General features: G+C 43.4%; 1 protein-coding gene across 1 annotated transcript in view; it reads right to left on the reverse strand.

Moving 5' to 3' along the window:
- The window catches only part of HEPACAM2 (HEPACAM family member 2), a 99,184-nt gene extending 78,371 nt beyond the window's left edge, over nt 1–20,813 (reverse strand). Inside the window, exon 1 of the mRNA XM_077268174.1 lies at nt 20,583–20,813. Within this exon, the coding sequence (XP_077124289.1) occupies nt 20,583–20,640 (58 nt within the window). The 5' untranslated portion in view covers nt 20,641–20,813. The remainder of the gene's footprint in view (nt 1–20,582) is intronic.
- Nucleotides 20,814–24,635: the final 3,822 nt, after the last annotated feature.

Consider the following 24,635-nt stretch of genomic DNA (forward strand, 5'->3'; position numbering starts at 1 on the left):
CCTGGCCACAGAGGGACTTAATAGAACATCTAGTCGCGCATGTGCCAGAAACGCTCGGCTATTTACGGCTCTCATGCTCAACTTTTCCAATGACTTACATAGACATAAAAGCTTTTATGATGCCAGAAATGTTTAACAACCCTGAATCATTTATGGTAGTTCCTCTTCTTTAAATCATCCTAAAAATGTCCACGTTACTAAAGAGAGTTTCCACATTGTCTCCCAATGATTTATCCTACATCTATGATATATCATGTACAGTGGAAAGAAGCAACACCTGTGAGGACTGGTTAGTGTAAAGTGTATCTATGCATCTACTGCCATGCGTAAAGTTCTTGAATGTGGACCCTCATGTCACTGTGATTCCGTGGTAGGAACAGATGCAATGGCAACTGTGAAGATGTGAGGGTGTGGGTTGTAAATAATCACTTAGGTAGGTTAACGATACAGCTATTTTTTATACCTTACATCCATGGTCTTACAGCAATTCTGGGTAAATGGTCACAATGTCCCCAGTCCACAAGATCCTAAACCAGGATCAGTGGTTCCACTGCCCCCGTACCAGGAGATACCCAATGTCACCCAAGTTTTGGTTGGCCCACAGCTTTGGGTATCTCCCGCCAGTATAGTCTGCAATTACAGCCTATGTTCCTCCAGACAACAGATATCATGACCATAGCACGTGTGTCCCACTCCAGCCAACAACAGTTCTTAGAATAATTCCTCAAATCCAGACAACAGATCCCATGACCATAGCACGTGTAACCAGCTCCAGATGGCAACCGATCTCCAGTCGGCAACCGATCTCCAGTCTCCATAGGCCACCCATATCTGGGCAAATAAGCAAATGATCCTCTCCCCTCAACATCACTGCACCAACTCCTCACTAAACTATCCTGAGATCAGCCCCCTGGATGGGCAGAAGTGTTCACACCCTCCCCCTTAAACAATTGCTTTTAGCTCAAAGAATGAAGGGTATTCCAGAAGCCCAGTCTCCAGCCTGACCACAGGACTGTACACTAGGAATGCCCCCTGCAGAGAGGAACAAAGACACACATGTCCCCACCAGATGCAGGACAGAAATGCTAATGTAGCCCTTATGTATACATGAGATCCAGCCGGCACATCCTCCTCTCCTTACTAGTTTTTTTTTTATGTATACAGCACATTCTGCAGCACTGTACAATTTGGAGGGAACATGTATAAACAATATCAGACATTGTAAAGTAAGACATCATTCAACAAAATTTTCCGCTGCGGAAACACTTAAAAAACGCTAACAAAATGCATCCCATTCATTTTAATTGCATTCCGCAATTACTGTACCCATGCTGCGTATTTTTCCGCAGCGGAATCGCATCACTGTAAAATACGCAGCATGTTCATTTATTTTGCGTAATCGCTGCGATTCCGCTGCCATAGACTTGTATTGGAACACTTGAAATCTGCAAATATTCAATTTTTTGGCGGATTTCAAGTGCATTTGCTGCGGTTTTGAATGCGGTTTTGTAAATCAAAACCGCAGCAAATAGGAAGTGACATGGGCATCCCATCATTCCATCCCATGAGCATCCCCATAATCCAGCAGAATCAGTTATGTAAGCAGAAAAATATGCAGATTTTCTTGGCTGAGACGCCGCTGGGGCTGCACTTGTGGCATCTTGAATCCAACAAGAAAATAAAATGTAGAAGAGGGGTTGGACTAGGAAATTACCTCATAGGAGCCTTTTTTTTTTGTGCTCAAAAACGCTTAAAAAAACGCCTAGAAAAAAACGCATGGAAAACGCATTAAAAAAGCATCAAAACCCGCATTCGTTTTCCCTGGCAAGGGAAAACACTAACAAGGGACACACACTAACTTTGATTAGGGAACGTGATAGGCCGCTCTGAACAAATGTGTTTTGAGGGAGCATCTAAAACTGTGCAAGTTGTGGATAGTCCTAATTTCTTAGGGTAGAGCATTCCAGAGGATTGGTGCAACAAGGGAGAAGTTTCGGAGCCGGGAGTGGAAGGTACTCGAAAGTGGTTTGCAGAGCGTAATGAGCTGGTAGGCCGATAAAAAGAAATGAGGGAGGAGATGTAGCGGGGTGCCGACTGTGGAGAGCTTTGTGGGTGAGAACAAGCAGTTTGAATTGGATCCTATAATGAATGGGCAGCCAGTGCAACAACTGTCGAAGAGCGGATGCATCCGAGTACAGGTTAGCCAGATGGACGACCCTGGCTGCCGCATTAAGGATCAACTGGAGAGGGGAAAGTTGAGTGAGGGGGAGGCCAATTGATAGAGCGTTACAGTAGTCCAGACGGGAGAGGATCAGGGCGACAGTGAGGGTTTTAGTTGTTTCCATACTGAGAAAAGGGCGGATTCTAGAGATGTTCTTTAGGTGTAAGCGGCAAGAGCAGGCAAGAGATTGTATGTGGGAGGTGAAGGAGAGATTGTGTCAAACATAACACGCAGACAGCACGCCTGCTGCCGGGGTGTTATTATGGTGCCACCCACGGAGAGGGAAATATCAGATTTAGGGAGGTTTGTAGATGGCGGGAGCAGAAGAAGTTCAGTTTTGGAAAGGTTGAGTTTCAGATAGAGAGCGGACATGATGTTGGAGACTGCGGACAGACAGTCAGTGGCGTTCTGTAGTACAGAGACGGTAATGTCAGGGGATGACGTGTATAGTTGTGTGTCATCAGCATAAAGATGGTACTGAAAGCCAAATCTGCTGATGGTCTGCCCAATTGAGGCCAGGTAGAGAGAGAAGAGAAGGGGCCAAGGACTGAGCCCTGAGGTACCCCGACAGTGAGAGGAAGAGGAGATGAACTGGAGCCAGGGAAAAATACACTAAAGGAGCGGTCAGAAAAATAGGAAGAGAACCAGGAGAGAGTAGTGTCCTTAATGCCTATTGACTGGAGCCTAGAGAGTAAGAGACGGTGGCCAACAGTGTCGAAAGCTGCAGAAAGGTCGAAAAGAATGAGCAAAGAGTGGTCACTGTTATATTTTGCTGTCAAAAGGTCGTTAGTCACTTTGAATGCAGTTTCTGTCGAATGTAGGTGTCACGGGGATACAAGGAGGGCGAGAGCTAATAACCCGGGCCCCTGCAATTTCCCTCAGACTAGGGAAACCCTGTCTGACCCTCTACCTGAAGTTTACACTGATGGTGTGCATGTTCAGGCCTCCACCCTCACCCTGACTCCTGATTCAGCCCTAGACTGAACACCACCGCCCACCACCCAGTGAATGCAATAGACCAATACCCACAGTTATAACAAACAAGGATAAAGGAAAATATACACCACGCCGCAGTCAATCAGGAATACACTATAAAGGTGCAGGGCAAAATAAATACAAATATAGGAAGGAGTAAATAAGACAAAGGAAAATACACCACCAGCAACGATTCTCCAACAACCAGCTCTCCACTCCGGACCGAGATAACTACGAATAAGACAGAAGCTATAATCGGCGACGCCCAAAGATCAGGAGAACCATGTAAAGGAAATGGGCATGGCCCAGCTTCCAATCCGAGGATCAGATAAATTAACCCTGGAGCAGCCAGACGAAAACTAGCCGACGTCAATGAGCAAACAGTGGTCAAACGCAGAATTACCGCTGTCTGTCAGACGACCTGGTCTGAACAGTGTCCGACATGACAGTAGGGGCGGAAGCCGGACTGTGAAGGATCTAGGAGGGAGTGAGTGGATGTAGTAATGGGTAAGGCGGGAGTAGACCAGGCGCTCCAAGAGTTTAGAGATGAAGGGGAGATTGGAGACTGGTCTGTAGTTATTTGTGCACGATGGGTCGAGAGAGGGGTTTTTTAATAATGGAGTAAATTATTAAAACAGAAAAGAGAAAAGTTAGCAAGGTGATGTGACATACATGCCAAAAAAGATGTCAGAATAAACTTGATTGTCTGGGTTAGTAAATTCCAGAGAACAGGTACAGCATGAGAGAAGTCTTGGAGACAAGAGTGGGAGGTTCATGTTATGGAAGATGTTTGTGTAACACCCCAGGTTCCTGGTTGTTACAGTGGCATTGCATTCCTCACGGGGAGAGTGATGTCACGCTTGGAAGCAAGGAAGGATCTCTTTCATCAGGTAATCACAAACATGAAACATGTTCACACTCCAAGGCCAGAAGGGGGAGCTCTGATTCAGCTTGTGGGTGGCTCCCCTATATATATTCTGGTCTGGAGGGAAAGTCAGTCAGTCTACCAGAGACAGGAACAGAGTAGTCAGTCTGTCAGAGGGACAGAAGAGAGAGGGGCCATGCAGCCAAGAGAGGTGCTGCAGCTCCTGGAAAGAGAGCAAAGAAAGCAGAACAGATTGCAGAGAGCGTGAAGGGGAAGTGAAGCGCAGGAGAGTAAGGAGCTGGGGGTTAGCTGCGCCTGGGCTACCTCCACACTGAATCGCAGATACCGGTAGCCGGAAGATCAGGGTTGGGAAGGACTCTCGCAGCAGAAACCGGCAGGACAGCTGGATTACAAGTCACCTGTCCACCTTTACACCTGAGGACACAGTAGTGCATAGAGCCCGGGACATGATAGAGACCCTGTAAAAAGGCTCGAGCTACCTGTTGTACGGGTAGTGTCCCACCAACCAGAGGGACAGAGAGAACACGTGAGGACCTTGTGAGAGGCCTAAGGCTAGGTTCAGATTGCGTTAGGGCAATCCGTTTAGCGCTAAGCGCTAGCGGATTGCGCTAACGCAATGTCTTTTTCGGGTTCGCGTTAAACGTCCCCTAGTGCAGATCCCCGATCTGCCAGAGCGCTGCAAGCAGCGTCCAAGGCGCGCTACAAAAGAACGGCACATCGCTAGCGCGTGCCGAAAATGGCACGCGCTAGCAATGCGCTTTAACATTGCTGGCAATGGGAGCGCTAACGGACGCGTTGCACGGTGTTAATTTCGCCGTGCAACGCTGTCCGTTAGCGCGGACACAAAAACGAAATGAGAACCTAGCCTAAGGCAGCAAGAGACTACAACACCACTGTGCTAGATGGAAAGCTTCCAACCCCACCTGATAAGAAGGACTCCCAATTTGCTTCCAAGCCAGCCAGACCATACCTACACCTGTGATCCGGTACCCTGGACTGTGGTTGCCTGAGACCTTCAGTAAACCAGGTAAAGAGACTGCAAACCTGTTTCCTTCCTTTCTTGCTGCACCACCTACAACCGGTCCCTACTACACCGGGAGCCCTGGGGACCAAGCTTCACCTGTGGGAAGCCATACCATCTCAGCTGCCATAACACCACCCGAGAGGACCCCTTTAAGCAGCGTCAGTCACTCCTGACCGAATGCCACAGGTGGCGTCATGAACACAAACTTTATTCACATAATCCCTTTAAAGACATTCCCTTTTACATGGGTGCCCAGGGCCATGGACCAGGTCGCCACTGCCGTGACACATCCCTTTAAGTACCGGATCCGGTAGTGAGTATTCCATGGCCCTGGCTGGCGTTCCATTTGTCTTAGATCATTAGCAGAATGTAGGGCACAGGTATGGTGTTGGACAGAGATTAGGAGGGAGATATAGGGTGCAGCAGTATGGAGGAGATGGGCTGGGATGTAGGGAGGTGCAGCACTGTGGAGGATGAGGAGTAGATGTAGGGAGGTGCAGCACTGTGGAGGATGAGGAGTAGATGTAGGGAGGTGCAGCACTGTGGAGGATGAGGAGTAGATGTAGGGAGGTGCAGCACTGTGTAGAGGATGAGGAGTAGATGTAGGGAGGTGCAGAACTGTGTAGAGGATGAGGAGTAGATGTAGGGAGGTGCAGCACTGTGTAGAGGATGAGGAGTAGATGTAGGGAGGTGCAGCACTGTGGAGGATGAGGAGTAGATGTAGGGAGGTGCAGCAATGTGTAGAGGATGAGGAGTAGATGTAGGGAGGTGCAGAACTTTGTAGAGGATGAGGAGTAGATGTAGGGAGGTGCAGCACTGTGTAGAGGATGAGGAGTAGATGTAGGGAGGTGCAGCACTGTGGAGGATGAGGAGTAGATGTAGGGAGGTGCAGCACTGTGGAGGATGAGGAGTAGATGTAGAGAGGTGCAGAACTGTGGAGAGGATAAGGAGTTGATGTAGGGAGGTGCAGCACTGTGGAGAGGATGAGGAGTAGATGTAGGGAGGTGCAGCACTGTGGAGGATGAGGAGTAGATGTAGGGAGGTGCAGCACTGTGGAGGATGAGGAGTAGATGTAGGGAGGTGCAGCACTGTGGAGGATGAGGAGTAGATGTAGGGAGGTGCAGCACTGTGTAGAGGATGAGGAGTAGATGTAGGGAGGTGCAGAACTGTGTAGAGGATGAGGAGTAGATGTAGGGAGGTGCAGCACTGTGTAGAGGATGAGGAGTAGATGTAGGGAGGTGCAGCACTGTGGAGGATGAGGAGTAGATGTAGGGAGGTGCAGCACCGTGGAGGATGAGGAGTAGATGTAGAGAGGTGCAGAACTGTGGAGAGGATAAGGAGTTGATGTAGGGAGGTGCAGCACTGTGGAGAGGATGAGGAGTAGATGTAGGGAGGTGCAGAACTGTGTAGAGGATGAGGAGTAGATGTAGGGAGGTGCAGCACTGTGTAGAGGATGAGGAGTAGATGTAGGGAGGTGCAGAACTGTGTAGAGGATGAGGAGTAGATGTAGGGAGGTGCAGCACTGTGTAGAGGATGAGGAGTAGATGTAGGGAGGTGCAGCACTGTGTAGAGGATGAGGAGTAGATGTAGGGAGGTGCAGAACTGTGTAGAGGATGAGGAGTAGATGTAGGGAGGTGCAGCACTGTGGAGAGGATGAGGAGTAGTTGTAGAGAGGTGCAGAACTGTGGAGAGGATAAGGAGTAGATGTAGAGAGGTGCAGAACTGTGGAGAGGATAAGGAGTTGATGTAGGGAGGTGCAGCACTGTGGAGAGGATGAGGAGTAGATGTAGGGAGGTGCAGAACTGTGTAGAGGATGAGGAGTAGATGTAGGGAGGTGCAGAACTGTGTAGAGGATGAGGAGTAGATATAGGGAGGTGCAGCACTGTGGAGAGGATGAGGAGTAGATGTAGGGAGGTGCAGAACTGTGTAGAGGATGAGGAGTAGATGTAGGGAGGTGCAGCACTGTGGAGAGGATGAGGAGTAGATGTAGGGAGGTGCAGCACTGTGGAGAGGATGAGGAGTAGATGTAGGGAGGTGCAGCACTGTGTAGAGGATGAGGAGTAGATGTAGGGAGGTGCAGCACTGTGGAGAGGATGAGGAGTAGATGTAGGGAGGTGCAGCACTGTGTAGAGGATGAGGAGTAGATGTAGGGAGGTGCAGCACTGTGGAGGATGAGGAGTAGATGTAGGGAGGTGCAGCACTGTGTAGAGGATAAGGAGTAGATGTAGGGAGGTGCAGAACTGTGTAGAGGATGAGGAGTAGAAGTAGGGAGGTGCAGCACTGTGTAGAGGATGAGGAGTAGATGTAGGGAGGTGCAGCACTGTGGAGGATGAGGAGTAGATGTAGGGAGGTGCAGCACTGTGGAGGATGAGGAGTAGATGTAGAGAGGTGCAGAACTGTGGAGAGGATAAGGAGTTGATGTAGGGAGGTGCAGCACTGTGGAGAGGATGAGGAGTAGATGTAGGAAGGTGCAGCACTGTGTAGAGGATGAGGAGTAGATGTAGGGAGGTGCAGAACTGTGTAGAGGATGAGGAGTAGATGTAGGGAGGTGCAGCACTGTGTAGAGGATGAGGAGTAGATGTAGGGAGGTGCAGCACTGTGTAGAGGATGAGGAGTAGATGTAGGGAGGTGCAGAACTGTGTAGAGGATGAGGAGTAGATGTAGGGAGGTGCAGCACTGTGGAGAGGATGAGGAGTAGATGTAGGGAGGTGCAGAACTGTGTAGAGGATGAGGAGTAGATGTAGGGAGGTGCAGCACTGTGGAGAGGATGAGGAGTAGATGTAGGGAGGTGCAGCACTGTGTAGAGGATGAGGAGTAGATGTAGGGAGGTGCAGCACTGTGGAGAGGATGAGGAGTAGATGTAGGGAGGTGGTGCAGCACTGTGTAGAGGATGAGGAGTAGATGTAGGGAGGTGCAGCACTGTGGAGGATGAGGAGTAGATGTAGGGAGGTGCAGCACTGTGTAGAGGATGAGGAGTAGATGTAGGGAGGTGCAGAACTGTGTAGAGGATGAGGAGTAGATGTAGGGAGGTGCAGCACTGTGTAGAGGATGAGGAGTAGATGTAGGGAGGTGCAGCACTGTGTAGAGGATGAGGAGTAGATGTAGAGAGGTGCAGAACTGTGTAGAGGATGAGGAGTAGATGTAGGGAGGTGCAGCACTGTGGAGAGGATGAGGAGTAGATGTAGAGAGGTGCAGAACTGTGGAGAGGGTAAGGAGTAGATGTAGAGAGGTGCAGAACTGTGTAGAGGATGAGGAGTAGATGTAGGGAGGTGCAGCACTGTGTAGAGGATAAGGAGTAGATGTAGGGAGGTGCAGCACTGTGGAGAGGATGAGGAGTAGATGTAGGGAGGTGCAGCACTGTGTAGAGGATGAGGAGTAGATGTAGGGAGGTGCAGCACTGTGGAGAGGATGAGGAGTAGATGTAGGGAGGTGCAGCACTGTGTAGAGGATGAGGAGTAGATGTAGGGAGGTGCAGCACTGTGGAGAGGATGAGGAGTAGATATAGGTAGGTGCGGCACTGTGTAGAGGATGAGGAGTAGATGTAGGGACGTGCAGAACTGTGGAGAGGATGAGGAGTAGATGTAGGGACGCGCAGAACTGTGGAGAGGAGAACGAGAGGAAAGGTTTGTGAATTAGGTCCAAGTCTATTCAGGAAAATGAATCAATAGTTATGTTGGGAGATGATGAAGAGCTACATGTCATGATATCACATCTCCAAAGTCCTCCACCAGTCCTCTCCTGTACACATAGATCAGAAGTGGCCTCAATATACATCAGTATTTACGGCAGCACATCACATTATAGACAATGCCAGGATTATTAAGAGGGTGTAAGGCAAAGTAAATACATGAAAAAAGGAAGTGTTCTGGTCAGGGACTAATTAATACACAATACTTCCCTGTCTGACAGCTGGATAACTATATTCTTCCAGTTTGCTAAACAAACAAAGCTACCCGACAAGTACAAATACTTCCTGTACAGTATACTATGGATTTGTAGGCTCTCTGTTCTAGAAATGAGATGGTCCTGGTCAGAAAACTGCAACATACAAAAATAAGTGGATTGCTAATATTCTTCCGGCTTTACTAAAACCCATATGACGCCGCACATTTGCAAAGGCTATGTATACCTTCATGGAAATTTATTTTTTATCGATTAATAAACAAATATTAAACACCTTTCTAAATTGAACTTTTCTACCATCTCCCTTCTCTTAGTGTTAGAGATGTCGGTAGAGAAGGTGATATGGTTTTACACAGATCTGCAGTGGAGAGGAAAGAAAGCATGAACAGTCTTGGGGAGGGCAGAGAAAACATGCTATAGGAAAGCATGAAAGTGCAGGATGAGGAAACCTTAAAGACGTGTAGAAAGTTTTTAACACTGTGTGGACAGTTGGAAGTGAATCAAGTTTTAATTACTATATGTAAGAAGTTAAACATTTATAATATACTTTATGCCCTCTATTCATCAGGAGTTAGATATAAAACATTTACATTGTGCAGCTTTTGGCTTCTTTAGGCCAGATCTGATAATTTTTGGAAAAATAGTGAGCAAAGCACAGCATAGAGGGAGCAAATTTATCATAATTTAGCAGATAAGAATGCTACAGCTACATATTCTAATCCATAACTGATATATTTTCCGTGTTGTGGTGTAGCTGAACGATGTGCAAATTTCATAAAAAGGTGCAGATATCTTAATGAATTTTGGCCCTTCTTATTTTTCATCCAGACTGGAACACAGAATACCGGTCTTGATAAATTGGGGACTATGCTTCAGTTTCTCACCAGCTAGAACAAGTATTATTTTACCGTACTCGTGGTTACATTCAGTAATCCTGTACACAACTAGTCCGGCTCTCAACTGAAAAGTTGGTACAGTTGTATCCAGTCTGGAGAATGCTCTATGAGCTGAACATCCTGGACTCAGGACTGATACATTGTAGCAATCCAGCAGAAAGACTTGAGCAGCAGCTGCTGATGTGTTAGCTCACAGAGCATTGCCTAGAACATTTTCTTTGTAAACCTATACCGATGCCCTGCTTTTCCATGCTACATTTATCACCTCTTGGATGAAGCTTCCATGAATTCCTTGCCTGGTCCACCACCACTCTATGTTTGTCCTTGAGTCCAGTGTTGATGTCTCCACCCATGGGAGCGCTGCAGCCAATCTCAAGGGCAGCGGTCACACAGAAGACATCATCATGAGAAGTGAAGTTTGTTCGAAGACTATGAGAAGACCAGGCAAGAGATCCACTGAAGTGTCAGAGTTGACGAGTAGATGGGGTAGTCTTTTGACTCATGTCCTATTGTTGGAGTTTCAGTAGCACAACATTTATCTGTCCCTTAGTAATCTCTGTCTTGTCGCCCGAGTATAAACTTACGAAGCCAGTGCCAGGCGCAGCAGGTTGCTCTTGGCTTTAGCAAACACAGAAACATCTCCTGGAGGGATCACTTATGCATGTAAATATGAGAAGGCGTAGATTACATTTTGTTTTTGTGTTAAGCAAATAAGGAGCAGAAGCGTCACCATAAAATGTATAAAAATATTCCAAAAATGTAATAAAGTTCTAAAAAAAAATAAATCTCAAAATTAAAATTTTTGGAACATGAATCCTTAAAGTACCATTATACCCCAAAAGATATATGACTTGTTGTCAGTCATCTCTGACTGGACAGTACTGGTGGTAATGCTTGGAATGAATGAGAATAATTACATAGAATTCCAAAATAATAATTCCACAATTTACGGTATATCACGTTTCCAGTTCTGAGAACTTTCAGATATTTCAGTGCTGTGCTCTGCAGATAGATTCAATTTATATTTTATATTAGTACATTGCGCACATTCGCTGTTGTCCACATGATGAAACCTAAAGAAAACTGTACTGTTGAGTACAGAAATCACCCTAGGGAATACAAAAAAATATATATAATTTTGAAAAAAATGCTTTAAAAAAATAAATAAAATTAAGAAGCTTTACAGATCACCTTTATTTAAAAGAAACAGTTGCAAAAGGCCTTGTTTGTGATAGAAGACCTTTTAGTAGTAACCATGTAATACTTCATTTGACCAGTGGGGGTGCTGAACGGAAATTGGACTTTTGCTAGTATCAGGTCCCTTCAGATCCCATGATCCACTGTTTCTTCAGGGATCCTTCCAATAAGAGATTGTGAATAACCCATTTAAATATGATGGAAGTGGTTACAAACTTTGAGTTTTTCAAAAACTTTCTAGGCGAAAAGCAACATATCACTTAAGCGGTGGCGATATGAAGATTGAGTCATTAGGACAACATGTTCCTAATTAGTGCTTTCTAGCCTGCACTAATTAAGAACACAAGTATGTCCACAGAATATAACATCACCCTTGCTGCTCATCTGCTGTTTTACTCAGAAACAGTTTGGGAGATTCATGACATAAACATGGATGCTGAACGACAAAAAGAACCTAATTATTGCAAAGGCTTTAAGGGCTGTCTTTCAAAGTATGATCATTGATCTATTGACAAGACCTTTTCGCCAGTGTCGTAATGAGGGTATGGCAGAAGGACATGAATAAAGCTCCTACGATACTGCCCCTATGTACCGGAATATAACCACTATAATACTGCCCCTATGTACCAAATTATAACTACTATAATACTGCCCCTATGTACAAGAATATAACTACTATAATACTGCCCTCTATGTACAAGAATATAACTACTATAATACTGCTCCTATGTACAAGAATATAACTACTATAATACTGCTCCTATGTACAAGAATATAACTACTATAATACTGCCCCTATGTACAAGAATATAACTACTATAATACTGCCCTCTATGTACAAGAATATAACTACTATAATACTGCCCCTATGTACAAGAATATAACTACTATAATACTGCCCTCTATGTACAAGAATATAACTACTATAATACTGCCCTCTATGTACAAGAATATAACTACTATAATACTGCCCCTATGTACAAGAATATAACTACTATAATACTGCCCTCTATGTACAAGAATATAACTACTATAATACTGCCCCTATGTACAAGAATATAACTACTATAATACTGCTCCTATGTACAAGAATATAACTACTATAATACTGCTCCTATGTACAAGAATATAACTACTATAATACTGCCACTATGTACAAGAATATAACTACTATAATACTGCCCCTATGTACAAGAATAGAACTACTATAATACTGCTCCTATGTACAAGAATATAACTACTATAATACTGCTACCTATGTACAAGAATATAACTACTATAATACTGCCCCTATATTCAAGAATATAACTACTATAATACTGCTCCTATGTACAGGAATATAACTACTATAATACTGCTCCTATGTACAAGAATATAACTACTATAATACTGCTCCTATGTACATGAATATAACTACTATAATACTGCCCCTATGTAAGAATATAACTACTATAATACTGCCCCTATGTACAAGAATATAACTACTGTAATACTGCCCCTATGTACAAGAATATAACTACTATAATACTGCTCCTATGTACAAGAATATAACTACTATAATACTGCCCCCTATGTTCAAGAATATAACTAATATAACACTGCTCTATGTGCAGGTATATAACTACTATAATACTGCCCCTATGTACAAGAATATGACTACTATAATACTGCCCCTTATGTACAAGAATATGACTACTATAATACTGCCCCTATGTACAAGAATATAACTGCTATAATACTGCCCCCTATGTACAATAATATAACTAATATAACACTGCTCTATGTGCAGGTATATAACTACTATAATCCTGCCCCTATGTACAAGAATATAACTACTATAATACTGCTCCTATGTACAAGAATATGACTACTATAATACTGCCCCTATGTACAAGAATATAACTGCTATAATACTGCCCCCTATGTACAATAATATAACTAATATAACACTGCTCCCTATGTACAAGAATATAACTACTATAATACTGCCTCTATGTACAAGAATATAACTACTATAATACTGCCCCTATGTACAAGAATATAACTACTATAATACTGCCCCTATGTACAAGAATAGAACTACTATAATACTGCTCCTATGTACAAGAATATAACTACTATAATACTGCTCCTATGTACAAGAATATAACTACTATAATACTACTCTTATGTACAAGAATATAACTAATATAATAAAGTCATATAATGACTGCACTCGTACTCTAGAAATTGTTGCTTTTAAGTGAAAAATTTATTGGAACAGTGCTGTAGGTGAAGCGATAGGCAGCAAAAACGTTTCGGCCAACCTGTGGCCTTGATCACATTATCGCCTTATGTGGTGTTGTCTTTTGATAGATCTACGGTGTCGCTGAGAACACAGGCCAGAAATAGAGAGACAAAGTCCGTACTTGTCCTTATGCCAATGGATAATGTATATTTCAGTAGCCAGACATGTAGCAAAAGGGTTGAAGACTTCCCCTGCGCTTTGACACACACCTGCGCTTTGACACAGTCTGTGTCAGCCATTCCCACTTGGCCACCAATGCTGCCCCTGGCGACTAGGATCTCCGCCACCAATCTAAATTTGTGCATACCCACCTTCTGGCTAGTGAAGCATTAAGGAGAAATCCCAGGCAGGCTTTTGGGTTTATCCTACACCTTGGTAGTCATACCCAGTACTTATAAACAACCCTACACTACGACGGCAACCCTTTTGCTACATGTCTGGCTACTGAAATATACATTATCCATTGGCATAAGGACAAGTACGGACTTTGCCTCTCTATTTCTGGCCTGTGTTCTCAGCGACACCGTAGATCTATCAAAAGACAGCACCACATAAGGCGATAATGTGATCAAGGCCACAGGTTGGCCGAAACGTTTTTGTTGCCTATCGCTTCACCTACAGCACTGTTCCAATAAATTTTTCACTTAAAAGCAACAATTTCTAGAGTACGAGTGCAGTCATTATATGACTTTATGATTGATGGAACCTTTGGCTCCGTTCACTGGCACCGTCACATTCACAACAGTCGAGTGCTAGCCCCCTACGCTCCTTATATAACTAATATAACACTGCTCCCTTTGTACAAGAATATAACTACGATAATACTGCCCCTATGCACAAGAATATAACTACGATAATACTGCCACTATGTATAAGAATATAACTACTATAATACTGCCCCTATGTACAAGAATATAACTACTATAATACTGCTCCTATGTATAAGAATATCACTAATATAACACTGCTCCCTATGTACAAGAATATAACTACTATAATACTGCTCCTATGTACAAGAATACAACTAATATAATACTGCTCCTATGTATAAGAATATAACTACTATAATACTGCTCCTACATACAAGAATATAACTACTATAATACTGCTCCTATGTACAAGAATATAACTACTATAATACTGCCCCCTATGTACAAGAATATAACTACTATAATACTGCCCCTATGTACAAGAATATAACTACTATAATACTGCCCCTATGTACAAGAATATAACTACTATAATACTGCTCCTATGTACAAGAATATAACTACTATAATACTGCTCCTATGTACAGGAATATAACTACTATAATACTGCCCTCTATGTACAAGAATATAACTACTACTAGATGGTAGCTCGATTCTAACACATCGGGTATTCTAGAATATGTATGTAGTTTATTTATGAAGATTTTAGAATAATACATTGAATACATAGGATTCGGTCGTCCACGACCAATTAGCGAAGCGTGGTTCAAATCCCGCACCAATTCGCAGCCGGACTGCACCTGTCGCTGATTGTTCGTTGCCGGCCATGTAGTATATAAAGCTCACGTAGTAAATAGCACAGCCACGTAGAATATTGCACAGCCACATAGTATATAGCACAGCTCACGTAGTATATAACAGCCCACGCACGCAGTATATAACACAGGCCACGTAGTGTATAACACAGGCCACGTAGTGTATAACACAGCCCACGTAGTGTATAACACAGCCCACGTAGTGTATAACACAGCCCACGTAGTATATAGCACAGCCCACGTAGTGTATAACACAGCCCACGTAGTATATAGCACAGCCCACGTAGTATATAGCACAGCCCACGCAGTATATAGCACAGCCCACGGAGTATATAGCACAGCCACGTAGTATATAACACAGCCCACGGAGTATATAGCACAGCCACGTAGTATATAGCACAGCTCACGGAGTGTATAACAGCCCACGTAGCATATAACACATATAACCTTTTTGATGATATTCTAATTTTGGGAGAAGCACCAGTAGAGGTAAGGCTCAGAAGCTTTGTATTTAGCCCCGGCTTACTTCAAAGTAGAGCTGAACCAACAAAAAATAAAATGCAGGGTCCTGGTCTACAGGGGTAGTCTGGGACCACTGGAACCTCCTCCTACTTGCCTGCAGAGCCTCTTCTGATTAATCGGCCCGATGCAAGGTCATCATTGTGGTGCAACTCAAGCACATCGTTGAGCTAGGTCAACTAATCAGAAGGCACAAAAGGAATGCCAGGAAAGAGGAGGAGATTCACAGGTCTCTGGTCTGGCGTCCATGGACTACAAATGTGTAATGGGTCCTGAAAATCTATTTTGCTCAACTCTACTTCAGAGCCTCCTGCTTCCTCCAGACCAACGATTTATGTCACTGATGTACAGTTGTACTCAAAAGTTTACACACCCCAGCAGAATTTTTGCTTTCTTTGCCTTTTTTCAGAGAATATGAATGATAACACAAAAACTTTTTCTCCACTCATGGTTAGTGGTTGGGTGAAGCCATTTATTGTCAGACTACTGTGTTTTCTCTTTATATCATATTGACAACACAAAACATCCAAATGACCCTGATCAAAAGTTCACATACCCCATTTCTTAGTACTGTGCATTGCTCCTCTAACATCAATGTCAGCTTGAAGTAATTTGTGGTAGTTGTGGATGAGGTTCTTTATTTTCTCAGATGGTAAAGCAGCCTACTCATCTTGGCAAAAAGCCTCCAGTTCCTTTTCATGTCCGCAGACCTCCAAAAATTTGTTTAGAGGAGCTGTTCCCCTCTAAACAATTGACTGACAGGGTAGCCACAGTCTTTAAGGGGTTGTCCAAGTCTTCGATGTTGATGATCCACTCTTACGTGAGATCATCCGCCACCCACGGATCAGCTATTTGCAGCTCCCACCAAGGATGAATGTACCCACAGCCGAAATAGCATAGCTCCATACTGTAGTGACCTTTTTGGGATTGCAACTTAGCTACTATTGAAGTGAATGGGAACTGAGCTGCAGTACCTAAGAACGGACATTTGACCGCCACAGCAGCTGGAACCCGCTGATCAATGTCAAACCCTCACCAATCTGATAATGATGACCTATCACAAGGATAAGTCCTGGATAACCCCTTTAAAAGTAGGTAATCCATTTTTTTCATTTCTGAAATCCCCCTTTAAATGAAGCCCATACTGTAGTGGAGGACTCGTAAATCTAGTAGTAGGAGCCCAGGCAGTCATTACACGGGGTGTGGCTCCTCATTACGCCCTGCACAGACCTGGGACATCTCCCGTACACAGACACATTGAGTAATATTTACCGAGATGAAAATGTCATTTTGTTGCCATTACAGTTAATGAGGTAATACGGCAACGACAAATAACGAACCAAATGGGATTATAATGTAATCTCTCCTGTAGGATACCGATAAAAGATGAGCTCCACATCTACTTAAAGAGGATCCTTGGGCTCTCAAGAAGTGTCTGCAATTCCCTTCATATTAAAAACTCCGGATCGTCTTTTCTACGTACTCTGCATTGTACGGTTCCTCCATTACTCCTCCTGGAAATGTTTGATTATGTTTTTTAGTGGATGCTCTTCGATACTAAAGATCAGCTACATTAATTTATTTAGGTGCATATCTGCAGTATTCAGCTGCCATGAAACATTGAGATGGAAGGTGGTGTTCCTGTTCAGGCCACAGCTTGAGCTGCCAGCTGATCGTGGAGGAGATAGGTGTCTTTCCCCCACCTATGGTCCAGCTCAGTGTTCCCCAACTCCGGTCCTCAAGAGCCACCAACAGGTCATGTTTTCAGGAGTTCCTTAGTATTGCTCAGGTGATTGAATGCTTGCCTGTCCTGTTGATACAATTATCACCTGGGCATTACTAAGGAAATCCTGAAAACAAGACCTGTTGGTGGCTCTTGAGGACCGGAGTTGTGGAACACTGGCTCTAGCTAAAGGTCATCTTTATCAGAAATAAGCTTTAAAGGCTACCCTTTTAAATTCAGAAGTGTACCGCTTCCCTGGCCTCTCCACTTCCCACGAGGTGGTATGCTTCTGAAGATTGAGAATTTGGTTTGTTCAGCTGATCTGAACTTTGCATTTTCTAATGCTGCTGACAGAGGTAACATTACCTCTGCAACATCAGATGACAGCCGCCCAGCTTGAGAGCAGAGCTTTCAAGGATTTAGCAAAACCCTTACCTTCTAAAAGGGCCAACTCTAGGACCGCAGAGGTGTCCGGTAACGTAGGGAATAAGCAGTAAGCTACAGAATTAAAAATCCCTCAGTTCTAAGGAACGGAGAGGATTTGTGATAAGAGGTCATTTGCAAAGTTGATAGTTTTTACATGTACGTCGAAACGTTACCTATTTATGATCATTAGAAAACCACTTCAATCAAAATGCAAAGTTAAGGAATCATCTATATCGCGTGGTAACAGTATAGTATATGGGCAGAGATGCTGTGGAAGGTCCTCTACAGTACCCAGTGAACGACACCCTGTAGTCGGGGCTTTAGCTGTTTTGTTGTATGAGGGTTTGTAATAAATTATTAATGTCTCTTTTTTTCTGGACCGACCTCTTTGTGGAATGCACAAACATGTAAGATGCGAATTTTAATCGTTCCAGTCGGGTAAGACCAAAACACAGCAGCTCGTGTTGACAGTCAACACAGACCGGAGGTCTAGATGAAAGAAAATCCTTCTGTGTTCTGCCGTGAAGGAGGACAAGCCACAAACACAGAAATGGGAAATAAGCTAAAGGCCAACTCCGCTCCGAAGCTGAAAATTATCTATGACAACTCTAATGTGCCAGAGCCCCCATATCACACCCATAGGGGTCCATGCAGCTGTATGAGTAGTTGGGGATTTGGGCATCGACTGCTGACAATAGACGAAGTAATGTCATAGAATTTCCATTCGATACAATTTAAGTTTAGTTTTTGATAATGTACAAAAAAATTAATCAGTGAAATTTAAAAAAAAAAAAATAAATAAATATATAATATATATACTCATTTCTTAATGAGCTATAACCCAGACCTCATTCGGACATCACATATGTGCTCTACCAGTGTTTTTCACAGATACAGCACATAACCATAATAGTTTATGGGGCTGTTTGTACGTCTAAGTTATTTTGTACACCGAGCATCGGCAAAAAAATATAAATATATTTTTGGCTACTTTCCCATTTTTGATCCAAGTCATGGATCAAACTTACCAATGCAATCTAAAAAATGAATAGAACATGGAAGCCATCAAGATGTCATCGGTTCTGTCCATTTTTAGTGTTAAAGCTTGGAATCTTATTTTTTGGGGGGATGGGGTGGAATGTGCCAAAAATGGATTCTACGCTGACGGTAAAAATGGACAAACTAACCAATAACGAATGAAATTCGGATCCAGAACGCTGATGAAAAATGGGCCCGTTTCTCGTTTGCAGCGCATTGATTGACCCAAATAATGATTTACCTACTTAAAAAAAAAAGTAAAAGAGAAAATAAAAGTGTAACATAAGGGAAGACTTGTAGCTGATCCGTTATTGAAGACCGTCTTTAATAATATATAGGGGATTACTGAACAATAGGAGCATTTGTAACTGTGCGCTCATTGTTAGATGGTGACAGATGTGGTCATTATAGAGGCGGCTCCGGGTAGAACGTTCCTTGTGTAATCCATGTAGACTTTTGTCTACTGAAATTGTTGAGTACTGTTCTCCTGATGACTTACATCACAGCCCCCCGGAGTGACGTCCCATCATCATGCCGCTCTCCCCCCAGCCCTGCACCAAGCAGCACGGAGCCGTAATATGGCCGTAATGTTATCTTATGTAGGGTGACGCCCGGGCCAGCTCCGGGTTTATGAGCGCCCTCAGGTCCCTCTTCGATCTTCCAACAGCTCGAAGTTTTTTCGTCAATATAGTTATTTTTTTCCCGTTGTGCGGTTTTATCATTTTGGGGTCCATATGACTTTCTGATTACTTTTTTTGGGAGGGAAGATGAATTGAGCAAAAAACTACCACCATCTCATTCTCTTTTTTTTCCCCCCGAATTTTGGCATTCACCGTGTTGGATGCACCATAAAAGGCAGTACTGTAGAAACATGGCTGATACAGGGGCTTTTAGGAGACCCACGGATACAATGATGGCGATTATTAAAGACCCAAACATTGTATCCATGCAGAAGCCGTTATACGTGCAATCTGACCTTTAGAACTAATACAGACCCACGATAAGGAAGAATACAACAAAAAATATGACACCTTAAATAACATAGCATCTTACATGGTCGTGGGCATAGACCCCTATTGTGGTCAAACATAGACCCATGTCAGAACTATAGGTAATCAGTAACGCAATGATATTCCAATACAGCTACAAATTAGTATATATAAAACACACATTCTGCACAAGTATTTGGAATATACTTACACTGACTAGAGCGATAGTTTCCAACCTGCGACGCTCTGGTTGTTGCACAACTACAACTCCCAGCATGTCAGGATGGTGAATAGTTGAACTAGCATGCTGGGAGTTGTAGTTTTGCAAGAGCTGGAAAGCTACAGGTTGGAGACTACGTTCTCAAGAGTGATGTATTATATACATACATGTTAATTACTATAACTAATATATATTTAATATAAAATATATATTATAAAATATTATATTAATTAAATATGCTAAATATAACTACAGAATATAATAAATCATCATTTAGATATACATATAAATACATTATACATATCAATGTAAATGTATAATATATAGAAATATATATATACCATAAAGATATCTTCTATAATATGTCACTCTAGAATACTCCAAATATGATATTTCTGATATTAGAAAGTTATGAAATAATTACAACTATGGCAGCTTATAGAGATATTATATAGTTGATGCATCACCAATGATGGAAATCATATGGAAGAAGTTAATTAATATTCCAGTAGAATAAAATGTTAATAAATTTCTTTTCTTGAAAATCTGTACTTTTGACTGTGTGCCCAGAGTTTAAGGACACACTGTATAAAAAAATTAAACCTATTCATAACAAGCGCAAATTATCAATGCAGTTGAAAAACCACAAACCCCAGCATGCCATAAACCCTACAAGCCATAAGGATTGCTTTGACTTGTAGTCCCCCACACAGTAAGGTGGTAAAGTGTGCATTGAGTCCCCATGCCTCTCACCTAGGATGATGCAGATGCTGCACTTCAGCAGGGAGTTTGGGCAAGAGAGCAGCTCCATGGAAGCATCCTGTCCCTGACACTTGCCACTGGGCTCACAGTGACTGACTACTGCAGGCAGCAGCTGCGGCTTCTGGATTTGTCAGTCAAATCAGTCTCTCCTGCCTCTTTATTTGCATTTGTGCCTGGGAGAAGGAGGAACACCTGCTGCCGGAGGACTGCTCAGCACCCTCTGCCCGGCCGGCTCAGCAGCACCATGCCTTTAATGGAGGGTCCTGGTAGAAACCAGCCCACAGTGGCCATGTGCTGATGAGACCGAGCCCAGCAGGGTTGGACTCAGATACTTGTGATTCCTCAGCAGAATGTCACAATCCGGCACAATCTGAATCACAAACGCTTGTGTACACTGAAAATAAGAGCAGGTAAAGGCGGTTTACGTAGGGGGTCGTCAACACGTAGACCGACGAGGGCACTAACGTACGACCGGGGGCTCCGTCCGCACCCAACAAACATCTGTCACCTTCTGTCTGGCAGAAGTGTAAAATAAATGTTTGTCCAGTTTAGGAAACCCCATTTTATATGCTGTACCCAATAAATAGAGGGGATTTGAATTGTAATAGTGTAATACTTCATGTCACCTCTGGTGGTGCTGTAGAGAAATGAAACACTTAAGTTGTCCACTACTTGGACAACTTCTTCTCATACCCCTCGCTTGGCCCCGATAAAATAATAAAGCTTATCCTCACCTCCCGCACTGGTGTCGACACTCGCTCTCCCAGGGTCTCCAGTGTAGGTGTTGTGACACGTGACCAATCGGCACCGGCATCACTGTCCAAACCTCCTGTCGAATTGAGCAGGAAGAGGAAGTCAGAGATCAGCTACAGCCCGGACTTCCTCTTCCTGTTCATTTTGTCCGAAGGCGGAGACATTGACACCAGCGCTGATTGGGCAGCTGCGTCACATGTCACAACAACCGCACTGGAGACCCAGGGAGAGCGAGTTCTCATACCACAGGAATGACGCTGACATGGGGGGTGAGTATAGGCTTTATTATTTTTTTGGGAGCCAAACATTTTGATCAAGAATGGGTTGTCCTACTAGTGGACAACCCCTTTAACCCCTTAGTGACTGAGCCAATTTTGACCTTAATGACCGGGCCAATTAATACAATTCTGACCACTGTCACTTTATGAGGTTATAGCTCTGGAACGTTTCAACGGATCCCACTGATTCTGAGACTGTTTTTACATGACATATTGTGCTTCATGTTAGTGGTAACATTTCTTTGATATGACTTGTGTTTATTTATGAAAAAAAAAAAACAGAAATTTGGCAAAAATTTTGAATATTTAGCAATTTTCAAACTTTTAATTTTTGTGCCCTTAAATCAGAGAGTGCTGTCACACAAAATAGTTAAAGGGAACCTGTCACCAGGTTTGGCCGATAAGAGATACGGCCATCACCTTTCAGGGCTGATATATAACATTCTGTAATGCTGTATATCTCCCCCAACCCGACCTGCAAGAGAAGGAAAATAACTTTTATTATACTTACCTGCGGGGCGGTCTGGTCTTCGTCCGGCGCCTCCCTTCTTCTTGCTATCGCTGTCCTCCTGCTTGCATCGTGTGTATGACGTGTCTCCTTGGCACTGTGCTCCTGCGCAGGAGTACTTATCTGTCCTGTTGAGGGCAAAGTCCTGCAGTGTGCAGGTGCCGAGAAAGGTCAGAGAGACCCCGCGCCTGCGCACTGCAGTACTATACTCTGCCCTCAACAGGGCAAATCAGTACGCCTGCGCAGGAGCGCTGTGCTGAGGAGACGCAGGGACGCACCATCCACACGAAGCAAGCAGGAGAAGGCAATCGTAAGAAGATGGGAGGCGCTGGACAAAGACCAACGACGCCCATTGGACCAGACCGCCCCGCAGGTGAGTATAATAAAAGTTATATTTCTTCTCTTACAGGTCGGGTTGGGGGCAGATATACATTATAAAATGTTATATATCAGCCCTGAAAGGTGATGGCCATATCTCATATCGGCCAAACATGGTGACAGGTTCACTTTAATAAATAACATTTCCCACATGTCTGCTTTTCATCAGCACAATTTTGGAAATATCATTTTTTTTCTTAGGACGTTATAAGGGTTAAAAGTTGACCAGCGATTTCTCATTTTTCCAACAAAATTTACAAAACCAGTTTTAGGAACCACCTCACATTTGAAGTGACTTTTGGGGTGTCAATATGACATAAATTACCCAAAAGTGACACCATTATAAAAACTGCCCCCCTCAAGGTGTGCAAAACCACATTCAAGAAGTCTATTAACCCTCCAGGTACTTCATGAGAACTAAAGCAGTGTAGAAGGAAAAAATTTACTTTTATCTTGTTTCACCAAAAATTCACTTTAGACCCCAATTTTTTCATTTTCACAAGAGTAACAGGAGAAAATGGACCACAAAATGTGTTGCGCAAGTTCTCCTGAGTACGCCGATACCCCGTATGTGGGGGAAAGCAACTAATTGGTCTCATGGCAGAGCTCGGAAGGAAGGGAACACAGTTTGACTTTTTTAGCGCAAAATTGGCTGGAATCAATGGCGGGCGCCATGTCTCATTTGGAGACCCTCTGATGTGCCTAAACAGTGGAAACCCCCCAATTCTATCTCCAACCCTAACACAGCCCTAATCCCAACCCTAACCCCAACACACCCCTAACCCTAATCACAACCCTAACAAAACCCCAACACCACAACCCTAACCCCAACACCACAACCCTAACCCCAACACCACCCTAACCCTAGCCCCAACCCTAACCCTAGCTGTAACCCCAACCCTAACCCTAACTGCAAAGAATGGAAAAAATATATATTTTTTATTTTATTATTTTTACCTAACTAACGGGGTGATAAAGGGGTGTTTGATTTACTATTTTTTTTATTTTGATCACTGTGATAGGGTCTATCACAGTGATCAAAATGAACCAATAGAAAAATGTTCCTATTGCTGCCGGGTACAGGCCGGCAGATCTCGGCGGGCACACTTTGTATGCGCTTGCCTTTTTTTAGGAAGAAGACGTGGAGGGTCGGGAGATGGCAGAGGTACGCTAGATCATATTAGAGGAGAGAGAAATAGGAAATCTGACTTTTTTTTTTTTAACTCCATGGCTGTCGTTAAGGGGTTAAAGAGGAACTGTTGTTTTAATTGTTATTTCATAAATCAATAGTACTGTGTGAAAATGATCAACTTTGTAATATATCTTATCAAAGGAATGTGCTTTTTTTTGCCTGTTTTTTCCCCCTCCTTCCCAGAGCCATAACTTTGTTATTTTTCTGTCAATATGGCTGTGTGAGGGTCTTGTGTTTTGCAGGATGAGTTGTACTTTTGAATAGTACCATTGATTTTACCATATGGCCTACTGGAAAATAGTTAAAAAAAAGCCAAGTACGGTGAAATTGCAAAAAAAGTGCAATTCCACAATTGTGTTTTTTTTTTTTTTAATTTATTTACCATGTTCAGTAAAAGCTAAAACTGACCTGCCATTACGATTCTCCAGGTCATTACAAGTTCACAGACACTAAACATGTCTAGATTCTGTTTTTATTTAAGTGGAAAAAAAAATCCTAAGTTTGTAAAACAATAAATAAAATGGTGCCATTTTCCTAAGACTCGTAGCGTCTCCATTTTTAGTATCTTGTTTTTTGTGCGCTGAGCTGATGTTTTTATTGATACCATTTTAGGCCAGTCTCACACGTCCAGATAATTCCGGTACTGGTAAAAATCGGTACCGGAGTTATCCTTGTCCGTGTGTCCGTGAGCTCACGTAGGCCATCCGTGTGGCACACGTGCGGCAGCCGTGTGCCGCCTGGGTACCACACGGACCGTGCAGGAGAGACAGCGCTAAAGTTTAGCGCTGTCCCCTGCATCGTGCTGAAGCTGCGATTCATATCTTCTGTGCAGCAGCGTTTGCTGTAAAGAAGATATGAATGATCCATTTTTTTAGTGGTATTTCTTGTTTAAAATAAAGCTCCATGTCCCCACCCCCTGTGCGCCCCCCCCCCCC

The sequence above is a fragment of the Ranitomeya variabilis genome, chromosome 6, assembly GCF_051348905.1.
Source record: "Ranitomeya variabilis isolate aRanVar5 chromosome 6, aRanVar5.hap1, whole genome shotgun sequence".
NCBI lineage: Eukaryota > Metazoa > Chordata > Amphibia > Anura > Dendrobatidae > Ranitomeya > Ranitomeya variabilis.